Source organism: Salvia hispanica, chromosome 1 (assembly GCF_029641045.1).
Source record: "Salvia hispanica isolate PSC_SH4W2 chromosome 1, Shi_PSC_v1, whole genome shotgun sequence".
Classification (NCBI taxonomy): Eukaryota; Viridiplantae; Streptophyta; class Magnoliopsida; order Lamiales; family Lamiaceae; genus Salvia; species Salvia hispanica.
The window spans coordinates 57111787-57135974 of record NC_142692.1 but is presented as its reverse complement, the minus strand read 5'-3'; the positions used below and the strand labels follow the sequence as shown (position 1 = coordinate 57135974).

The following is a 24188-nucleotide window of genomic DNA, read 5'->3' as shown; positions in this document are numbered from 1 at the left end:
CTCCTTGCTTTTGGTTCTTTCACTTCACTCCGAAAGAAGTGAATCTGGAAGTTCCGTCGCTCCCTGGAGAGCTAATTGCAGTCAAGCCAAGCCCTTACCCGCCTGAATGGAATTCATATCTCCTTCGTCTGGTCGAGAAGGGAGAGTCTTCTCCTTTACCGGGAGGGGTTTGGATTCTTAGTGAACCAGGAAGGAAAAAGGATTCGCATTTTAATACTTCCACCAAGCATAAGTTGGATATATCGTAGTAGTGGTAGCTTTTTTGGAGCTTGCTGCTAGGCGGTGGGATTGTTTGACTGTCCTGGGGTGTGTACCACCAAGTGTTCGAATAATGATCAATTACTGATCGAATATGGATGTATGGAGAAATTCTTGGGATCCGAATCAAGACCTAAAGCTTTTTCCCTCCTACCGCGGGCTCTTTGTCGTGATAAAGAGATGCTGTTTGGTGATGGCGAGAGTGACATTCTTGAGTATACCTTAGTCCATAATTGGATGAAGGCATGGCTCAAATGGGTGTCATGGTATTACACCATTGCCTTGTCGCCTGATGTTGATATCCGCGTCCTAAGTCTTACTGTCCTTACGTCAGCGCATTGGCACCTGCTGAGTGAGAGATTTCTGTTTGAACTCTGTCTGTACTGAACGGAAGGGAACCAATAGACTTAAAGCCCGAACATGCCTACGGAAGTTGGGGTTCATAGTCGTCACAGCTTAGTTTCAATTCATTTCCAATAGATTCTATGAATGTTATAATTTAGAAGTTATAAAACGATGGCATCGGGTGCGAGTTTACCAGAATTCATTGTCATTGCCTGGCTAACTAAGAGATAGTGGAAAGAGATAAGAAAGAAAGTCAAAGGACAAAGGAGGGGGAGAGATAAAGAATAGAAGAATACAGCTATATCCTGCTACAACTTGTTTGTACCACATATCAGCGAAAAAGATCGTTCAGTGAATCAGAACCAAGAAGCGATGGCCTTACGAAACCAAAGATACTGATATCTTGGCAGCATTCCGAGTAACTCCTCAACCTGGAGTTCCGCCTGAAGAAGCAGGGGCCGCGGTAGCTGCCGGAGGTATTTGGCCCCCAAAAGGGATTGGGGTTTTAGATCCTTGGGAAATCCCTTTTCTTAATACCCTTATTCCCCCTTCATCCGGAGCTGTCTTCTTCGAGGCCCTTCCGGCTTCCTCCTTGCCGTCTTTCTTCTGGAGTGAGAGTGAGTTTAATAGACAGTGCCCAAACTAATTCCACCAACACATGAATATGTAACAAGCAATGCTGTCGGCCCAGTGAGGATGTCATTTACTCAAATCTGGCTAAGCAAACGTCTCATTCGGTTTATTTGTTTTTTCCAAAGCCGTTCTCTTTTATCAATCAAGAAATAACATGTGAATGTTGTAAATTGATGAACTACGAAATCAACTTTTCCATTGATTCAGCACCAAAGTGGGCCAAAGCAGCATGCACTAACACCTCATTACTTAGGAAACCATATCATTAACTTGGGTCCATTCATCAAAAGAATAGTATATTTAAAGCCAACAACAAATTCAACTCCATCATATTCATGGGGCACAATCTCTGTTGTTCACCTCTTCGGTCCACTGCTTAGCTGAATCACTGGACACCATTCTTCATGACCATGCTCTGAGAGTCATGAGTCAGCAGCGACAGCGCTCGGACAAGCTCTACGATGCTAGGCTCCCTAATTATCTAACCGGGATGAAGGTTTCCGTGGTAGAGCTGAGGAGCACAAGTCTATGGAGAAAAGGAGCCAATTTCAGCAGCTTCCTCATCCCACCCAACACTCTTCCCATGCCTTATGTGAAGAGACTCCTCATAGTTTACCACAATCTTGGCAACTGCTCTTCTTCATACTACAGCTTATCCGGTTACACACTCTTGACCCCGGTTGTTGGCTTTCTGGTTTATGATGCCTCCAGCAAAAACTTGTCGAATGTGGAGCTCAACACCAATGGGAAGACTATATCTGTTTCCTTCAACAGTAACTCATCGGGCAACGAGGGTGCGAAATGTGCTGCATTTGGGCCTCTCAGGGACGTCTTCCTAAGTGATCTGACAGCAACACTCAAGGCCATTTCTCTATAGTAACTCCAAGCAATAAAAGACACAAGACTTTGGTGTTTTGGATACTCGGGTTTGTGGCAGGATTCACGGGGCTGATCTTAGGCACAGTGGTAGTTTGTATGAGAAGTGAAGAAATGGAAAGAGATGCAGATGAAGCCATGAAGGAGAGTTTTTGAAGACTTACTGGATCGCTAGCAGCAAAATGCCAAGAGCTCAAGTTACAAGAACTCAGCCTGTTCTTGAGACTAAAATCCACCCAAATCCAAAACTGTCTTTGTATGCTTAATTACACTCTTTCTTTTTCATTACAATAGCCTTCAAGGATCTCTCTCTTCTTGTAAACAACATTGGGATTTTTATTACATAGTCGACTGGTTATTTGCAGATTACATATATACATATACATAATGGTTCAAAAAGCAGGGGAGATCACCTACAGTTGAGTTCTTAAGAACCAAACAATTCATTGTACGTTATTGGTTTTGGTCTTTCCCTGATAACTAAATTAATTTTGAGTAATAGTATTAGCTCAAAATGAAATCATATTGACCTAATTGAAGTAATACGAATGTCAGTAGGACAAACTTCTTCGGATTGTCCGTTGTCGGATTATTTGGATACGAACCATTCGGGTTATAATTTTTACGGAATATCAATTTTCAACCTTGACCATAAAATTTCGGATTTCAAGGTAACTAATTAGACTTATTAGACCTATTTTTTCTTTAATTTTCTAACTAATCTATTAATAATTTTATTTATAATAAATAAATACACATATAAATGAGTGTTATTTCAATTTAAAACTAAAACTCTCTGTTCCACAAAAATATAAGCATATTATATGACACGAAAATTGGGATTCACATTATTGTTAATATTTTAATAGATTTATAGTGAGATTCACATTATTGTTAATATTTTAATGGAGGTATAAGTTGTAAAAAACTTGACATATATGAGTAATAAATTGGGATAACATTTCTTAAGTAGAAATGCTCATATTTTGGTGGGATGAACGAAAATAGAAAGGGCACCACATATTTATAGGATGGATGGAATATTATATACTCCCTTAATTGAGTCATTTTTTTATTTTAAAAAGTTTTAAGATTCAAAAAAAAAATACTAACACTTTCTCTTATTTTATTATTTCTTCATCTTTCCAAACTTTATTCTCCCTTAATTTATTTACAATCCAAGACACATTATTCTTAGATTCCCAGGAACTTAGGGAGTAACTTTAAACAAATCAACATTTTCCTTATATGCTCTTGTCTGTGTCGCTCTAGATTAGTTGATAGTTCGCTTAATTACCACTACAAATCCACCAAACATAGATAAAGCAAAATCAAGAATTGATTTTTTTGATTTCCCCAGAAAACGAAGGTGTATTTAGTGAAATGGGTAACCGAGGATCGAATTTCGGGAACCGGATGTCGTTCTTGATGCTCTCCATGTTTGCTACCATGGCTTGGTTTTATGTCGCCGGCCGGTATTCCTATTCTTCAATTTTCTTTTTCTCCTCTCTTTCTCATTAATTTTGATGGATGGATTTCTTCAGATTGTGGCAGGATACGGTGAGCAGAGTTTATTTAGTAAACGAGTTGGATAAGAGAACTGGACAGGTGAAATTTCACATTCTATATAAATATTTATATCTCGAAATTTGCCTACCCTTTTTTTTTTCTTTCTGGTTTAGATGGTTGTGAATTTGTGATTAATGTATTTGTGGCACTCTTGTAATAAGATACGAGCCCTTATAAGTCTAGCATCATTTTTTGCTTAATATTGAGCTATATAGGTTAGATACTGACTAGTTGTGGGTGATGATGATGGATAGTTATTGTCCATCAGTTATGTGAATGTATGCGGTCGTTACTTGCTTGCTTCTGCGATTGATGTTTGTTGCTCCATTCCCATAGTATATGTTTTTGCAATGTTGCACCAGAGAAACAATCCACGGTAGCAGATCAACACATGGAGCTCATGACTGATTTGAGAACCTAAAATTTCTTCTTTATTCTGCAACGGTTTTTGTTAGCTTCGTTTTCCAACAAGTGATGGCATCTTGTGTGTTCTATGTCAGGGGAAGTCGTCCGTCTCTGTAGATGACACGATGAGGATCATTACTTGCAGGTAGTTTTTGTATTTCTTCCACTGCCATTTAGGTGCTACATTTGTTTTCGATTGAGTTTATTAGGGCCCCACAGATGATATATTGTTTGTCAGGGAATATCAGAAGAGATTAGCTGATCTTAATGTGGATCTGGAGAAAGCTAGGCATGAAGGTTTTGTGCCTAAGCATCTCGTAGAAAATAGTGTAACCACAAAGAAAAAACTTTTGGCTGTTGTAGGAATAATGACAATGTTTGGACGCAAGAACAACAGAGATGCCATTCGTAAGGCCTGGATGCCTACCGGTACGCCCTTCTTACATGTAGTTTTCTCTGTCAACACAAGTAGATGCGAGCTATTGAAACACGTCTGTGCCTATAAAATATATTTCTCTTTATAGTACATAAAGACATGATTGATAAAATTTGTCATTACTAAGAATCATTACGATCTAACAAAACTCCAATTTCAAGTGTAAATTTCCACTCTTTTAGTAAAATGGCTGCTTCTTGAATATTATGTATCCTGAATTTATTCAATGTAGGCACTGCTCTCAAGAAACTGGAAACGGAAAAAGGCATTGCCATCCGATTTGTGATAGGGAAAAGGTCTATGTGCCACTGATACTAGACTGATAGAAGAGTAACTTAGAGCACTGTGTTTTGACCATTTCTACACATCAATGCAGTGTAAATCAAGGTGACAGTTCAGACAGGGAGATCGACAGTGAAAATAGGGAGGCTAATGACTTCATGATTCTCGTATGTCTGGTTTTTGAAATGGTTTTGTAGTCAACACAAATAAGTCAGTCCCTTTGTCCATTGCCAGAAGGCATGAAGGTCAAGACTCAAGATACTAAACCATAACATGCTCATATATTCTAGCCTTTTAGCCTTCAACTAGCCTTCCCTTCTAGAATTCATGACTTTTTCCCTGCTTTCCTAGTCACTTTAATTCAACTATTCTTCTAGATCACTTTTATTCAACTGCAAGACTGCTTTTTGGGGTTGTTTTTTAAACCTTTGCAATAACAAAAAAGAAGATCAACTTTTGTAAAAGTGTCTTTTTCTTTATTCTATCCATCTGACTTGGGAACATACCTTCCATCAATTGAGAATATCACTATCATAAACATGGACAATGGTGCCACGTCTTGATATCCTACTCATGTTCTCTCTTGTCCCTAAAACGTCAATTAGACAGTAGCTCTTCACATTCTTAAAAATATTATACAAAATGGTTGAATTTTATAACCTTGTCAGGAAAATCATGTCGAGACAACTGAAGAGCGAGCAAAGAAAACAAAACTGTTCCTGATTCATGCTGTGGAGCACTGGGATGCTGAGTTCTATGCTAAGATTAATGACGATGTGTATGTTAATATTGGTATGTGTTCCTTCATCTACTAAATGCTAAAGATCTTTGGTTGTTCTTCCTCTAATACACTACCTAAGGGCTAAGGTGCCACGGCTTAATCTATAACTCCGACCCTGTTGTTGACTATTTCTAAAAATTTATAATTTCGGATTTACAGTTCAATCAAAGTTTATCAGGAGTATTTCATTACTATGAAGTTTCTCTTGGTAACATCTGCAGTTTATCACGACTTCACAATTCCCTACCAGAGATCTCCCTGAAAATGTTCCAATAAAAACGCATTACTTTTGGTTAGTGGAGAGTTCTTAAAATTCTCGGAGTCTCAGACTAATTAGAGCAGATCCACTTTGTTTACTAAAAAAATTCCTGATATTCTTGACTAGCTCTAGAATCTACATTAAGTTTATCATTTGCTGTCTCCATCTTCTGGTAGGATCAGCCAAATAACACTTGAAAATCTCGTAAGTAGCTCAAGATACAAATGAAGAAGAGACCCTTCTAAGCTTGCTTCATGTTTTGTAAACCTTCAAGAACTTGAAAATTAGCTCTTTTTTCTACAGATGCTCTTGGATCGGTGCTTGCAAGTCATTTGGATAAGCCTCGCGTTTACATTGGATGTATGAAGTCCGGAGAAGTTTACTCTCAGCCGTGAGTTCATTGGACACCTTGGAGAAGTCATTTCCTTGGGATTGAATGTTGGAAATATCTTTGATATATTGTTGCTTATAAGTTTTTCTTTCACATGCAGGAAACAAAAATGGTATGAACCGGACTGGTGGAAATTTGGGGATGGGAAATCGTAAGTTTATTCTCTTATCAACTTTCTTTACCCCGTCTTACTTCTTTCCAAATTTCTCTGTTCTCTTTCACAGTCTTCAATCTAGTCTCCCTAGAACATGAACACCCCACTTTTGCTTTTCCCTCTTGTTGCTTATGGATTTCAACAGTTGATACTGCTGTGCCCTGTTGACTGCAATATTAACTAGTATTCCCTATAAATAGATACTTTCGACATGCTTCAGGTGAAGTGTTTGCTATTTCACAACCACTAGCTCAGTTTGTTTCAATCAACAGGTACTTGTTTTTGGGCATTCTCCTGAAGCCATTTGCCATGACTTAGTGAAATTACTATACTATATACTATTATTATGTGGTTTTGCAGATTAATCCTCCGTGCCTATGCTCACGATGATGTGAGTGTTGGATCGTGGTTTATTGGGCTTGATGTTAAACATGTTGATGAAGGGAAGTTTTGCTGCTCATCTTGGGCATCAGGTAGCCACTATTCCTTTCTAATACTATCAATTTGAAATAAGTTGATGTGACTTAATGACGTGATTGGGAAATTTTGGTTTGGTAGATTAGATGGGACGTAATCTAACTATATGTTGTTCAGTTGGGTGGACTACACTCGTTACTGAATCTCGGGGCAACGGTACACAGGATTAGTCAAGCCTTGGCCTCCCCTTTGACAAAAATTAATCTCAAACCAGTTCAATCTAGATACTCTCTAGCCAACTGAGTTTCGAATAACAAAACAGCCTCTTTATAGTTCCATTCCTCTATCACAATGAGATAACACCCCTCCTTTTTGCATGATTATGCTAGTTGTAACTCCCATATTAGGCATGGTGTAGCATCTCAGAACTAGTACTACCTCCGTCCCTTAAAAAACAGTAGAAACTATTTTTGGTCCGTCTCTTAAAAATAGAAACTTTCTAAATTTTCTAATAAAGTAGGCCCTACAATCCACTAACACCACCTCTACTACTTTACAAATTTTCTCTTATTATCTCTTACTTTACCAATTCACCTTTATACCAATTGTGCATTAAAACTCGTGTTCTTTCAGAAATTTTTAAGGGGCGGAAGTAGTAATTACTCCCTCCGTCCCATTCAAGATGGTCACCTTTCCTTTTTTGTTTGTCTCTCCTCTCTCTTCATTAAAATATTCAACTACCTTTTTCCACAACACTTCCTAAAATTATGTGCCACTCAAGAATGTGACCATCTTGAGTTGGACGGAGGGAGTATATAATAATATGTGCGTATGCTGACCTAGTAGTTAAGGTTCTGGTTTCGACTTCACCATCATACAATCTGTAAAAGAAATTCTTCATCCAAAAAAGAAGTAATTTTAATAATATTATTGAGAATTGAGACGTTGGAAAATTATAGTGATGTTCCATCTAAGATATGAAAGAGTGGGAAGATTCAATGATATTATTTTTGTTTGTAAAGTGAAGAAAGAGTTAATGGCTTGATGGTGTTGTTTGCAGGAGCAATTTGTGCGTCTGCTTAAAGCTCAACTCTTGTGTTAGCGAGAAGAAGCTTCTGTTGTTAAAGTTTCCAATAGCAAAGCAATGGTGCTGACTAGTTTGGAGAAATACAGATGTACTATTATTCAACAGAGGATTCGACTTGCACAGAATGTGTTTTTTCTTCCATTTGTTTGGGTTATAGTAATATAATTTGAAATTTTCTACTAGTTTGGTTTTGTGAATAATTTGAATTATTAATATATATTGTAGGTATTATAGTGATTTAAATCATTAATGTTGGTCAAATTCTGGTTAGTTTCAAATCATGAATTATAAGTTTTTTTCAATTGTGTTTCTAGTAAAGTCAAAAGTGGCATTAGTATAAAATAAAATAAAATTAGAAAATATAAAAGAAAAGTTGTTTCAATGAAACATGTCATTTTAAATTTCATTAAAAATACATTTTGAGCATGAATGAGCCAATTGAAAAAAAATACTGAAACTTTAGACTAACAATTGGTACAAGAATTGAAAACTCAAGTTCCATAAAATAAGAGTAGGTAAAAGAATTGAAAAAAATATTTTAAATTCCAAATTATATGTTAAATAAATCTGCTTTTTAAAAATTGACACTACTATATTATTTAGAGTGAACTACTTAAATGGTACCTGATATTTCACTTTCGCACATAAATGGTACCTGACGTTTATTTTATATCGTTTTTGGTACCCATGAGTCCATGATAAAAATAACCCTAGGTACCAAACATGTTATTTTTTTGTAATGGAGGATATTTTTGGAAATTTCAAAAATAGAACCAAATATGTGATTTTTTTTTTCTCCCTTTATTATTTCTTTTCTTCTTCTTTAGTTTATTCTTTATTCTTTTTTCTTCATTTTCTTCTTTCTTTTTAGTATTTTATCTTCCTTTCTTCTTTCTTTTTTCACCTTAGTTTATGTTTCCTCTTTTTTCTTCTCTTTTTCTTCTTCTTTCTTTTTTGTGTTTTATACATACATCTAATTGCATTCATTATATAAATCAATAACAAAACACCTAATTAATTAATTATTTAAATTAATTAAATCAATTAAATATTTTTAATTTATTTATTTATACTCATTTTAGGGTCGAAACACTTAACTAAAAACTCTTTATCATTATAAATACAATTTACAATTATGAGGGAACGAAGTGAGTAATTTATAACATCAAAATAATAATATTAATATTGATTGATAATAATAGTATAAAGAGTGAGGAGAATGAGAGAAGATATTATAATATCACTTTTGTTACTAATTTTGTCAATGTCCAAAATATCCTTTGTAACACAAATGGAAAAATGAATAGTGAACTTCAAAAATGGTCCCTAGACTATGGGTTTGTCTCGAAAATGGTCCCTGGACTTTAAAAATATCACCAGTAGTCCCTGGACTAAGGGTTAATATAAAAAACAGTCCTTTTGCACTGTTTCGAGACGAAAATGCCCTTTTGAGGGGTTTTGGAGGGTTTGGGCAATTTGGTCTTTTTACACTTTTTAACATTTTAAATCTGATATTATTTCAGTTATGTACTAAATCTGATATTATTTCAAAATTATCATTCTTCTTCCATTTTGTCATCCTTCACTTTGTTTCTTTATTTCAATATTAGATTTAATTTATAAAATTAAATTTTAAAATTTGATTTTTAAATATCAATAAATTTTTTTAATTAAAAAATTTTATTGATATTTAAAAACTAAAATTTAAAATTTAATTTTGTAAAATTAAATCTAATATTGAAATAAAGAAACAAGGTAAGGATGACAAAAGGGAAGAAGAATGATAATTTTGAAATAATATCAGATATAGTACAACTCTGAAATAATATCAGATTTAAAATGTTAAAAGTGTAAAAAGACCAAATTGCCCAAACCCTCCAAAACCCCTCAAAAGGGCATTTTCGTCTCGAAACAGTGCAAAAGGACCGTTTTTGATATTAACCCTTAGTCCAGGGACTACTGGTGATATTTTTAAAGTCCAGGGACCATTTTCGAGACAAACCCATAGTCCAGGGACCATTTTTAAAGTTCACTCAATTTTTTAAAAAATATTTTGGGATGAAAATTACATCAGATACCAAAAACGTGATTTATAGGTACCAAAAATAATATAAAACAAAGATCAGGTAGGTAACGTAGCTCACTCTATTATTTAATCATCAATGTGTTCGGCTAACCATTTTTGAAAGTGGGTGGTTTTTGTTTCTTGTCCAGTTTTGGGGGGTGGGGTCCACATAAACAGTAACATGTCTGAGTGTTCGGTTAGTCTGAATTTGGGAGGAGGAGTATAATGAACATTCCGAATTGAAAAATAAAATGACAAAACAATCCTCAAGTAGGGTTATTGTGCGAAAAGGAGAAGGGTGGTGTAAGTGGTGGGGGTATATTAGTAACTTCAATTTGTTACTTTTCATATATCTGATAAATAAAGCCTACTAAACCACCTCTAAAGCAAGTTACATATCAACCCAATTATTAAGGGAACAGTGCAAGCCTTCATCTTAATCGAGGCCTCGCCATTTAAGTATCTGAACAGCCGAATTCATTAGAAATGGACTTATTTCTGCCCATATCATATTAACCGAACACATAAATATAAAAAGTTCTATCAATTATAGTTATATTTTACTAATACATCTTTAATTTTTGTATATATTTTATAGGTATATAGTATCATAGTTGATGGATCATTGACAATAACAAATAAATAAATTTTATTTTTATGCAGAGCCATATTATATTTCTTCAAAAAAGTATGTTGATATAAAATTAAAATGTAATTGGATGACGAGATTTTTAGTTCAAAGCATACTTTAAGTATGTGTATAAGAATTAAGTACATTATATGACTAACTATTGAGAATTTTTTATAAATTTCAAAATAATATCTAATGCACATATACGTGTTTCTAATAATGTATATAATGCACAATGAGAGATTATGTGTTTTAGACAATGATTTTCTGATAATGCTTAAAATAATAATAACTCCATTCTCATGATTTATACTATCAGGTACCTACCTAAAAAGTATGAGCATTTGGTTTGGTATGGATTTCAATGTATAACTGATAAAGTAAAAGAGAAATAAATGATAGTACAAATAGTGTTAGTGGAGAGTGAGATCCACATCCTTAGTAGTTTAGTGTAATGATATAAGTTAAAAATAAGAGTAAACAACATAAGGAGTAGTACATAATCTTTCACTTTCGCAAAAAAAATGATACATGATCTTTGTTTTATATCATTTTTAGTACCTAAAAATCACATTTTTAAGTACCTGATGCTAAATTTCACCCCAAAATACCCCTAAAAATCTCATTTTCACATTTTTGTCATGAAGGGCATTTTTGGCATACACGAAAAGAGGACGTAAAATGAGTATCTATCTTCTCTATCTTTCTTCTATACTATTATTACTAATTATTATTAATATTATTATTATGATGTTATAAATTAAAATTAATTTATTTTATAATATAATTCAAATTATAACTTATATTCCCTCCATCCGCCATTAGGAGTCACTTGTATATAGGGGTCCCCCTTCTATACATTAGGAGTTTTAAGAAATGTTAAGAAAAGTAGGTGGAAAAAAAGTTAGTGAAATAGAGGTCTCACTTGTATATATTAGTTTTTAATGAAATGTGAGTGAAATGAGTTAGTTGAAGGTGGAACTCTATTACCATTTATGGTAAAAGTGAACCGGAACTCCATTCGCGGACGGACTAAAATGAAAAAATGGTACTCCTATTCACGGACAGAGGGAGTATTTATTTATAGTTATAACTCATATCTATTATTCTGTGACGAATCAAGCCTGATATCTGCCCAGGATATTAATTGTATACGACCCATATATCCCTTTTATTTATTTGACCTTTCAACGAAAGCCCTCTTTGCTCTTTTGCTTTGACTCGTAGGTCTATAATAATTATATATGACCCATAGGTCCATTGTCATTATATATCAGATCCAGGGCAAGACTGTCACATATCCACTAATGATTTTAAATATTCCAATACCATATGTCAGACGTATCCATTGCATCAATCACATATCTATATGTCCCATCAAATAAATTCAAATACCATAGATAAACATATCCATTACACTAATCACATATTTATATCATATTATATCATCAATATTAAAGAACACATAAGTATATTAGATTCATAGTTCATGCCATACAATCCTATTATTCACTCTAATTCAACAAATAACAATTAATCATGTAATACATATAAAATTAAAAGTGTGATTTATACACGTATGATTAAGATAAATAATTTAACCGAACTCCAGATTCCTCTTACCGTTGGACAACTCTTAGTCCCAAGTTTATTTCGCTTTATGCTTACTCGTCGAGCCTTCTTCCAATTTCTTTTCTTTCTCAAACTCATTTCTTTTGCTCTCCCACAAAGCTTTTCCATACCTATTCTCTAATTTTGTTACTTTTTCTTTTGTTATTTTTTTTTCTTTCTATAATCCAATAATTCATGTAAAAAGATTCATCCTTACCTATATACTCTACTACACAAGTCAAAAGCATGAAACGAAATGGCCGTCTCCTCCTATTTTGTTATTTTACACGTGTCCTAATTTGTAACCAACTTAAACAATTCTATTAGTACATTACAAATTAATATATATACTTTATTAAAAGAAAACAAGCTACGCATATGTAAACAATATATTAACTAGTATTAAAATATTAGAGAAAGTCCTTATACATACACATAGTTTTATTACTTTTATCAGTTAAATGTTTAAATTAGTATATACATTTATATTGCACATACTTAGTTTAATTATACTGAACTAGTATATAATTTTAATATATACCATGGCTTATAAACATCATATCCACAGTATTATTTACAAAATAACTTACAAAGATATAAAATGATACCTACTTTGGTCAAAGATGTTATACGATCTCTAGTTTGGTTACTTAACTAGTTGATTCGGTTAGAACCGATCGGTTATCGGTTAGAACCGAAATAACCAAATGATTCAAATTTCAACACTTCAACTTTTAAATTTTCACTTTTCATCTACTTTTGTTATTAATATATTATTATTATCATTATCATTATTATTATTATTATTATTATTATTATTATTATTATTATTTCCTAGTAATACATAAATTTGCTTAGCACTTCAAAAGTTTAAACTTTAATGATTTAAAAAGTTTTCTACGATAATTAAGTAAATCCTATTTTCAAAATAATGTTTAGGCACTTTATTGACTTCGAGATATCTTATTTTTAAAAAATTTAGGCACTTTATTGAATTTGAGATATTATAAATGATAATGACACAAATTAAAATACACTTTGACAAAATTTGAAAGTAAATTACATTTTCTTCTATGGTTACACCACATAATCAATGTAATACAGATATGAAATTTTAAAAGTATAAAAATATTATAGAAATTTATTAATTAAAATATAATAAGTATATAACCGATAATCGAGAAAAATGTCAAACCGGTATAGACATGAACACCGTGAATTTCGGCTAGCGGTTAACCGATAACCGACCGATTATGGTTCGTTTCTCAGTTAACCGAATAATCGAGAACCGTTTACCCACCCTTAATTTTAACTATGGTGTCACCATAATGCTCTGATTTCGCGTCGCGGATTGTTTGGAACCATATGCAGAGTTGCTTGTCTATGTATCGCAAATTGCTTGTTTAAGTTGTCATTTTAGCTATAGTGTCATCATAGTTCTCCCATATAATTATATATAATAATATATTTTATATATTTTTTAATTACAAAATCTATAGTGAAATATAAATATAATTATATATACAATATATTTAATATATTTTTTTTAAATTACAAATTATGATTATTATTTCAAATATTTTATTTTCATTGATATTGAAAGTCAGGTATACCACAAAAGTACGGTATACCGAATTTCACTATAATAACCAAAAATGAAGTAAGGTATCCGTATTGAAATTCGTCATACCGAAAATAAGATATATCGAAACCAATGTACCCAAAATTGAGGTAAGGTAAATGTATGATTTTATTTTTTCATACCTACCTATTGATGCACTTTTTATTTGCACTATAAATACCTGCAAGTGTACAGAGTAGGTATAGTATAGCAAAAGGTTAGTACCGGGTATCGAACACGGGGAAGATGTACACAAAGTGTCTATCTTCTACTAGAACTCAATTACTATCTGGAGAAACAAGAATTTTTTTTAAACTTTTTGAAAACAGTAAATATTAAAAACAGTAAACAACTAAGAGCAAGCAAATCATGGAGAGAAAAGTATAGAGATAAGGAGAATTCCAGGGATGTGCTTTCGCTTTATGGTTATACAAATTCCAAACTACAATACCCTAGCACAGTTAATACTTTGAAAGGACGAGTCACCTAGCTTATGCTCATGCGATACAAACGTTGATTACTAACATTAGGGTTGTCAATCCTAACACGTAACTCCAAAAAGCTCCTAAGACCCTTGAAAAGTCCTCACTCTCAATTATCAGTGCCGTTTTAAAGGAAGCTAACTATAGTGTCTACTAAGTGGATCTAACTCGCTAGAACTCTGTCACAGTTATGAAGCAAGTTGTATTGAATCATACATAATTGTGTCACTCAATTATGAAGCATCATGATTAACTTAGGGAAGAAACAAAGTAAAAACAAAACGGATATTAAATAGAAAACGGAATTGTATAACCAAAGTTGCTACTAACACATCCCTAGAATCCTATGAGTTTAGTTACACATGACTGAATAAACTAAAAACATAGATTGAAGGGAAAGCAATTTGAACATAAAACTAAAGCAAATAAAACCCGTAGGTTGAATCCTTGTCGTTCTTGATGTTCTTGAAATCCTTCTTCAACTCCTTGCACAATTGAAGTACTCTAGCTTTTGATCTCTATGAATGTGTTCTTGTTGTGTGTCCGAAAAAAAACTCTTTCTTGATGAAGCTTGAGGTCCTATTTATAGGGGAAGATTATTCCTCATCATAGAAGGAAAAGATCTTCAAAATTTGGTAAATCTTGGAGCAAATCTAGGGCTGGTCGGATTCGCCGCCTTTCTTCGGCGGGCCGCCGCACCTTGGCCGGCGGTCGCCGCGTTGGAGTCCAGAGACTCTGACCCTTAGGTGGCGGACCGCCACATGTCCTCCGGCGGTCGCCGGGCGAGACTCTTCTCCTAGCGTAAATTTCCGAGGCGGGCCGCCACATAGCTCTGACCGCCGGGCGCCGGCGGTCGCCGTACAACTTCGCGGCGGTCGCCGGTCGCCGTCTGACTCCAGATTTCCAGACTATGCGTTTTTACTCCCCTTTTCGGCTCAAATATGCACATTTCTCACAAAACACGTCAAAATACCAAAATGTATAGAATATGCAAATAATGGACATGTAGAGTGATTTTGATGACAAAAACGGACCAAATAATGGCCTTAAAACAGTGCAAAATCCGGGCGTATCAACTCCCCCAAACTTACATTTTTGTTTGTCCTCGAACAAAACATTAAAGACACAAGAATAGACGCACGGAATGCACAAAGACTAGACGTCATAATTGCCTCAAAAGATGAAAGAATAGATTAAGCATGTATTAACACAATCAAATCAAGCAAGGCTTAATAGTGCACTTTCATTACTAACTCGTGGAACACCTTGAATTCAAGCACTCACGTGTGGCAAACTTCCAAAGATGGGAAGTGTTCTTTCTCTCACTCTCAAAGTGTATAAAGGTAAAGTGTAAATCACTCAAATCATGCATCATGCAAAGTTTACCATAGGCTTGCTCAAAGTCTAATCCCTCCTCTACTCAATGTGATTAAGCATCAAAAGTCCGAAAGGTCTTTCTTTTCGGTTGTAACGTAGGCTCTTTGGTAGGTGAGGAATATTTGGCTAAAAAGTGACTCAAATATAAAAATATCCCAAGTAGAGTTAAGATGACTCCACTTTTCTAAAACTTAAGGCACTTCTAACACTTTATTTTTCTCCTTCACTTTACTTTCAATCCTTCGTTTTTTTTTTTTTTTTCACAACCTTTCACACATATTTTTCTTTTTCTTTTTTTTTTCTTTGTCTTTCTCTTTCTTTTTTTCTTTCTTACACAACCTTTCTCTTTTATTCTAAGATCAAGCACATATTTGGAATTTTTCTCAATTTCGCAACTTGTACTTTCTTAATATTAAGCACACTACTTTTTATACTTTCCTCCTTATCTCTCCAATTCCTTTACAAAAGAAGATAACAAAAACTATACTAACCCAAGGAATTGTCCTCCCATTTATTTTGGCTTCCAAAGAAAAGGCTTAAAGGCTCAAAATTGGCTCCAAAGGAAAAAATTGAGAGGGTCAAAAATTTTGGATATAAAAGTAGCTAAGAAAATACGGCCTAACATCCTCCTAAATCAACTTAAACACTATGTAAACTTAGGCAGACTAGGAGCAAGTTCTAGAAACATATACATGCATACAGATAAATCACACAAGAAAGAATTTAAGGCTCAAATCTCACAAGGTAAAAGCACGATTCAAGGCGAACAAGCAATTCACTAATTATGCACCTTTTCACCCAACCATCATATCAAAACGTTAAGCCACACTTAAACATAGATGGAATATAATATCATTGGCAACTCGGTCTAAATGTGTCCCTAAGCATGCGTGTTTCTGAGTTCTTCATGTTATGTTCATGACATGGATTCAAGAAAACATTTTTTTGAACACAAGAATCTCCTACGGGTTTTTGGAAAATTAAAGCAAAAACAAACAAAAAGAAAACCCTAAACTCACGGTCCACCACTTCATCCCCCCAAACTTATTTACAACAAAGTGTAAAATAAGTTTGTAGAGTCGGTAGGGACGTGAGTATACTACTGAAAACAAAAACGTACCCTGAAAAATTTCGCGTAGAGGTTGAGCGGGGCGAAATTTCGAAGAATTTCGAAAAATCGCGCTGGAAAATTGTGCCCAGGTGGCGGTCCGCCGCAGCTGTTCGGCGGTCGCCGCACGTCAAAGATGATTTCCAGCGTTTAGGTGGCGGACCGCCGCAGAGCTTGCGGCGGTCGCCACGGAGAGGTCAGAACTTCTTCAATCTTGAGGAGGTGGAGGGAAACGGGCGCTAAGATCCTCGAAAGCTCCAACGAGGTACGTGATATCACTCCTCATTGTCTCTCGTTCCTCTCTAGCTTCGGCGGCCATCATCCGGAGCTCTTCATATTGTTGACGCCGATGAGCGTCTTCCAAACGTTGTTGCTCCCAAAATTCTTGTTCCGCCGTGCGCCAATCGCCTTGAGCCGTCCACCCTTGGCGGTTGTAGGCATTCTCCGCTTGTTGCTCCGCCCATCGATTGTCCCAAGTGTTGGACATGTTTTGCATGTAGGAGAAAATTTCTCCTAATTGGGCGGAGGTGTTGACTTGAAACTCCTCTTCCGGATTTGGCCTCCCGCGGCGGCGGTTCGCTCTTGTCCGGCGGCGATGTCCTTCCACTTCCTCTTCTTCTTCTTCCTCTTCTCGTCGTGGTTGGGATTGCGGTGGTGGCGGTGCTTCATTCCCTTGAGCTTGTGAATGCTCCGCGCCCTCTTCATAGTTATCAATGGCATCAAACGCGGAATCCTCATCGTGCTCAAATTGAGGAATGCGAGAGGGAATGTTCCTCTTTCTAAATTCCCCATTGACGGGGTTAGCCTCGACAGCTCTCCGGTGGGCGGGTGTGTCGAGCTTCCAATTGGCTTGGTTTGCCCAAACATCGACCTCGGTCAATTGCGGGAGTGGAACGGGAAAGTGATCCCCCGCTACTTGCATAAAATACCCTTGACCCCACTGATCGGTCTTCAAAAGCCCCACCGAAAATAGCACCTCATAAGTGATAAACTTTTCTCCACCATCCTCCGTCATACCGGCAAAAGAGACCCCCAAATGTTCACCAATTGCCGTAATCAATCCCCCACAACAAATGACGCCCCCGTCTTTCTTCGTGATCCTATCCACATAGTAAGTAAAGAGGGTCCCATAATCGATTCCCTTCTTGTTGAGTAGGCACCACATCACGTTGAGCTCCATTTGGGAGACACCTCCCCCATCGATACGAGCAAACATAAGCTGAGTCATAGCACGATGGAGGTACCTCAAGACGGGGTTGCGAATCGATGAAGACTTGGCATAGCCCGCTGCATGCTCTTGCTCATTCGTCATCGCCCCCCAAACCTCTGAAAATTCATATTCATTGTCCTCTTCGGGGTTGGGGTCGAAGCAATGGAAGATCCCACTAAGCTCTTCCATGGTGAGCGAGTGCCAACGGTTCCCTAAGCGGAAATCGATGCTAAGTGGAAAATTTTGGCGGCGATCCTTAGTGACCTTTAGCGAGATGAGGAACTCGAGAGTATACTTTCGAAACGATGGCCACTTCCTTTGGAACATGTAGGCGAAGCCATTCCCATCACCCACGTCGCACAACTTCCAAAAATCCTCCACGATCCCCAAAGTTTGGAGAGGGAAATCGTGGGGATATCTAGAAGGTGCCGTCTCTCGGGCCGACACTTTCTTCCACATAGCCTTTTGCTCTTCCGTGGCAAGGCTAATGCCATAGTTCTTCGCATTCTCTGGTTTCCCTTTTGATCCCATTATCCTACAAAAGAAATTACACTCTTAGAAGAGTACCAACAAGTAGGAGATCAAAAGTTCCCCCAAACTTGCATTCAACCAAGTAAAAATGAAGAGATAAGAACTTATATGCAAGCTTGGGTACAATAGCATCCTAATTTCTAGCATAATAACATGTTAAGCAAAATCAACAAAATTAGGACACAAAAAATCATCCCCCAACGTGAATTCATCCCCCATGCAGAGACGTATCAACCAAATATCCATAAGAACCAACAATCTCTACAAAATCACAAATATTGCAATTCATGGAAGTAATAATAGCCTCACAATGCTATGAACATGACTGCAACTTTTAAACACTATAAACCAAGAGAGAATCATCATTCACAACTTAATAATCACCAATCAAGCAAAATTTAAACCATAGAATTCAAAAATTCATACACATAGTCATCCCCCATCATGAATTAAGAGATTCTACCGAACAATTCACCCAAAATAAAGCACAATCCATGGAAGAAGTAAAGCAAAACTCAGAAATTGAGTTAGGATTCATACCTTTTTGTGGAGAGAATTTGTAGAAGAAGAGCTCTAAACTTGGAGAGAATTGAGAGAAGGATAGTGTGGGTGTGTGAATTTGGTGATTTATATAAGTGGGGGTGGTGTGCAAGGAAAGAATTTGAGAAGGAATGGGAAAAGGAATGAAAAACATACCTTTTATGGCTCACTCCCGTCTCTGGACTACGTGTGGCGACCGCCGCGTCTCTCGTGGCGGGCCGCCACACGGGCCTTCGTAAACAGCAATCCTGGCGGACCGCCGCGGCCCGTGCAGCGGTTACTCTGGCCCGCCCTAAGCCCGATCCTTCCTGCACATGTTAACACACGTGTGGCGACCGCCGTGCTTTAAGTGCGGCGACCGCCACCAAAAAAAAAAAAAAAATTTATTTATTTATTTATTTATTTATTTATTTTTTTAACAGAACATAAAAAAAAACGAGAAGATAAAAAAAAAATAAAAGAAAATTGGGTTGCCTCCCAATAAGCGCTTTTGTTAAAGTCGTTAGCTCGACTTGAAGTGGCCCACTAGTTGGGCGGATCAATAACTCGAGTGTTGAAAATTGGCATAGGGAGCAACTTGGTCCCTAGCTTCTTCCACCACTTGTACTTCCCCTCTTTGGTTTTGATGACGTATATCTCGGAGTCCTCTTTGGGTGTTTTCTTTCTCTTCTGTTTCTTCTTCTGTGGAGCAGATGTAGAAGAATTAGCATCACCCTTTTTAGAAGAGTGTCTTACCTCTTTGACAATGTAGATAATGGAGGTAGAAGGATCCTCCGCTTCAAAGGGATCTTTGGGCTTGGTCAAGTCGGTAGTCATGACTGCTCTGCACTGTTGTTCCATTTTTGCCCGCTTTGCCTCCTCAAATTTTAGCATCTCGCGCTCGATCTTATAGGTGGATTGACTATGATTATCACTGATTGTAATCTCGCCACGACCTACATCAATCAAAGCTTTGCAAGTGGCAAGAAAATCTCGCCCTAAGATTAGAGGGACGTTCTTGTCTACTTTCATGTCAAGCACAATAAAGTCAGCGGGAAAAAATAAATTCATCAACCTTAACTAGGACATCCTCAATCATACCTACAGTCTTGATAGACGAGTTATCTGCCAACCTGAGTGTTACGTCTGAAAATTTGAGTGGCCCAATGTTGAGCTTTTCGTAGTACTTCAGTGGCATGAGATTGATGGACGATCCTAAATCGCACAGTGCTTTGTCAACTTTCCCTTCTCCAATTCGGCATCTAATGATGAACTGGCCTGCATCTCTTTGCTTCACTGCCCGTTCCTTTTGGATGATCTCGCTGCAATGATGCGGTAGCTTAAGGTCGGCTTTAGTCGGCTTTTTCTTCCTCATTACCGCCTCCCTTAGTAGCTTTGCATACTTTGGTATCTCCTGCAACGATTCAACAAGAGGAATGTTAGTATGGACCTTGCAAAACATGTTAAGGAAATGCTTGAACTGCTCTTCAAGCTTGAACTTCCTCTTTGGCTGAAAAGGGAGTACAATCCCGTTGTGCCGCACAAGCTCCTGCTTAGTGGACGATTCTGCCTTGTCAGTGGCGGGCCCCTGCGGGGTCTGCGGCGGTCCGCCGGCGACTGGGCAGTCCTGCCTGGTTGGTGTCTCTGCCGTCTCAGTGGCGGGCCGCTGCGGGGTCTGCGGCGGTCCGCCGGCGACTGGGCAGTCCCCAGATTTCTGCTTTGCCACCCACTTCTTGTTAATATCATCCACTCTTGCTGCTGCCTTTGCTCTATCCTCATCTAACTTCTTCTAAATTTGCTCCATTTGAGTGGTAATATTGGTTACAGCTGCCGAGATTGTGTTCATTCCTTGCTCAAGGTTGTTTATCCTTGCTTCGACCACTCCGATCTTGGTGTTATTAATCTTCCTATCTTGCGTAATTACTTCCAAGATCTTCGTGATTCCTTGTTCATACTTATTTTCCTTCTTCATCGGCTCAACCACTCCTCCTTTGCTAACATTAAATCCTGCAGGGGGTTGCAAGTAATTATTGTTAGAATAAGAAAGATTTGGGTGCGGACAGTTCCCATTATAATTATTGAAATTACCGCCCCCCTGATTAGGGCGATAATTGTTATTGTAGTTTCTGGGACCGCCTCCTTGCACGTAGTTGATTTCTTCCACAGTTGATATGGCAGTTTCGGGTGCATTGACCGCCACTATGGAAGTTGCTGGAATTGGATCTTCCTTCCTCGAGATGTCCATTTGATCAATCCTGACTCTAAGTTCTGCTAACTCCTTAGCAAAAGAACTTTCCTCGGCCTCTTCTATGGCTGCTACTCTTCTCGTGGCATGCCTTTCCTTAGACCACCCCCGACTGTTGGTGGCGAACTCCTCGATCACCGCCATGGCATCCTCTCCTGTCTTTCTTAAAAATCCTCCATTTGCCCCTGAATCAAGCATAGCACATATTTTCTCGTTAAATCCATTATAGAGGATTCCTACCTGATGGTCTATGGAAAAACCATGGTTTGGGCACTTTCGAAGAAGAGCTTTGAAACGAGCAAATGCCTCATAGAAGGGCTCGTCATGGCCTTGTGTGAACTGAAAGATCTCACTCTTGAGCTTCAAAATAGTGCCTGACGGGTAGTATTTGTCGAGGAAGGCAGCTACGATGTCATTTCATGTGGAGACCTTTTCTGGCGGCATACACTCAAACCACTCTTTAGCAGAATCAATCAATGAGAATGGAAAAAGTCTTACCCGTATGGCATCGTCGTCGACACCATTTAATTTCAGAGTGTTTGCGATTTCCACGAATTTGGAGAGATGGCGGTTAGCATCTTCAGTCGCCCTACCTGCAAAAGGAGTTTGCTCGACCCTTTGGATAAGGGGCATGCGTAACTCAAAATTGTTAGCATCAATACGAGGGCCGTTAGGAAAAATGATCATATTCCCATGATTGAACATGTTCATCACATGTAATGTTTCTCTGTTCTTCTTTTCCATGGCTTCTCGGGCTGCTCTCTCCGCATCTCTCTCATCCATCAGCAACTTCACCATCTCCTGCAGCTTCTCAATATCTGTTCGGTCACCCATTGTTCCTGATCATTTTTCACTTCTTAATATTCTACGAGTTCTTTCAAGTTCTAAATCAAGCGGCTCTAAGGTGTACTTCCCAGAACGCGTTCGCATACAAAACCTGCAAGACTCGAAAACAAAAACAAATTAAACTAAAAAAATTAAAACAGAAAGCAATAAAAATCCAAAGTAGTAAAATTATCCGTTTGAAGATATCACTCCAAAGTGAATTGTCTTCCCCGGCAACGGCGCCAAAAACTTGATGCACTTTTTATTTGCACTATAAATACCTGCAAGTATACAGAGTAGGTATAGTATAGCAAAAGGTTAGTACCGGGTATCGAACACGGGGAAGATGTACACAAAGTGTCTATCTTCTACTAGAACTCAATTACTATCTGGAGAAACAAGAATTTTTTTTAAACTTTTTGAAAACAGTAAATATTAAAAAAGTAAACAACTAAGAGCAAGCAAATCACGGAGAGAAAAGTATAGAGATAAGGAGAATTCCAGGGATGTGCTTTCGCTTTATGGTTATACAAATTCCAAACTACAATACCCTAGCACAGTTAATACTTTGAAAGGACGAGTCACCTAGCTTATGCTCATGCGATACAAACGTTGATTACTAACATTAGGGTTGTCAATCCTAACACGTAACTCCAAAAAGCTCCTAAGACCCTTGAAAAGTCCTCACTCTCAATTAACAGTGCCGTTTTAAAGGAAGCTAACTGTAGTGTCTACTAAGTGGATCTAACTCGCTAGAACTCTGTCACAGTTATGAAGCAAGTTGTATTGAATCATACATAATTGTGTCACTCAATTATGAAGCATCATGATTAACTTAGGGAAGAAACAAAGTAAAAACAAAACGGATATTAAATAGAAAACGGAATTGTATAACCAAAGTTGCTACTAACACATCCCTAGAATCCTATGAGTTTAGTTACACATGACTGAATAAACTAAAAACATAGATTGAAGGGAAAGCAATTTGAACATAAAACTAAAGCAAATAAAACCCGTAGGTTGAATCCTTGTCGTTCTTGATGTTCTTGAAATCCTTCTTCAACTCCTTGCACAATTGAAGTACTCTAGCTTTTGATCTCTATGAATGTGTTCTTGTTGTGTGTCGGAAAAAAAAAACTCTTTTCTTGATGAAGCTTGAGGTCCTATTTATAGGGGAAGATTATTCCTCATCATAGAAGGAAAAGATCTTCAAAATTTGGTAAATCTTGGAGCAAATCTAGGGCTGGTCGGATTCGCCGCCTTTCTCCGGCGGGCCGCCGCACCTTGGCCGGCGGTCGCCGCGTTGGAGTCCAGAGACTCTGACCCTTAGGTGGCGGACCGCCACATGTCCTCCGGCGGTCGCCGGGCGAGACTCTTCTCCTAGCGTAAATTTCCGAGGCGGGCCGCCACATAGCTCTGACCGCCGGGCGCCGGCGGTCGCCGTACAACTTCGCGGCGGTCGCCGGTCGCCGTCTGACTCCAGATTTCCAGACTATGCGTTTTTACTCCCCTTTTCGGCTCATATATGCACATTTCTCACAAAACACGTCAAAATACCAAAATGTATAGAATATGCAAATAATTGACATGTAGAGTGATTTTGATGACAAAAACGGACCAAATAATGGCCTTAAAACAATGCAAAATCCGGGCGTATCACCTATCCCTAATAAAGCTCATCAATTTTACATTTACATTTAAAATGAAACTAAAGTTATTATATGAATTTAAATTAATTACAATGATATTCTTGTTTTTTTTCTAAACTTTTCTTTTATACCCTTCTGTCCCAAATAGTTTGTCACATTTTTATCACTAACTAATTCCTACTCATATTTCATTATAAAACTAATACTCCCTCCTCCTACTTTAGGAGTTCCGGTTTATCATTTTTGGGTGTTCCAATTTAGAAGTCCCGGTTGAAATATTCTACAAATAGTAATAGGCCCCACATTCCACTAACATTTTTCCATTCACATTTTAGTATAAAACTAATATATAAAAGCATGACCCACATTCTACTACTCCCTCCGTCCCGCTTAAGATGACACGTTTTCCTTTTTAGTTTGT

The 24188-nt window shown here is 37.1% G+C and overlaps 1 protein-coding gene, 1 non-coding gene and 1 pseudogene across 2 annotated transcripts; all 3 read left to right on the top strand.

The window, feature by feature from the left end:
• The first annotated feature begins 360 nt into the window (after positions 1 to 360).
• On the top strand, positions 361 to 2562 carry LOC125224573 (uncharacterized; annotated as a pseudogene).
• Positions 2563 to 3292: 730 nt separating this feature from the next.
• LOC125223144 (hydroxyproline O-galactosyltransferase HPGT1-like) lies at positions 3293 to 8139 on the top strand. Its single transcript, XM_048126148.2, has 12 exons — positions 3293 to 3587; positions 3657 to 3720; positions 4182 to 4231; positions 4325 to 4515; positions 4755 to 4818; positions 4899 to 4971; positions 5473 to 5596; positions 6148 to 6235; positions 6336 to 6386; positions 6590 to 6661; positions 6750 to 6862; positions 7867 to 8139. The coding sequence occupies exons 1-12, from the start codon at positions 3496 to 3498 to the stop codon at positions 7887 to 7889; spliced, it is 1005 nt and encodes a 334-aa protein (XP_047982105.1). The 5' UTR covers positions 3293 to 3495; the 3' UTR covers positions 7890 to 8139.
• A 13410-nt stretch (positions 8140 to 21549) lies between these two features.
• LOC148934187 (small nucleolar RNA R71) lies at positions 21550 to 21656 on the top strand. Its single transcript, XR_016134803.1, has one exon. It is a non-coding gene; the product is annotated as a small nucleolar RNA R71 (small nucleolar RNA).
• Positions 21657 to 24188: the final 2532 nt, after the last annotated feature.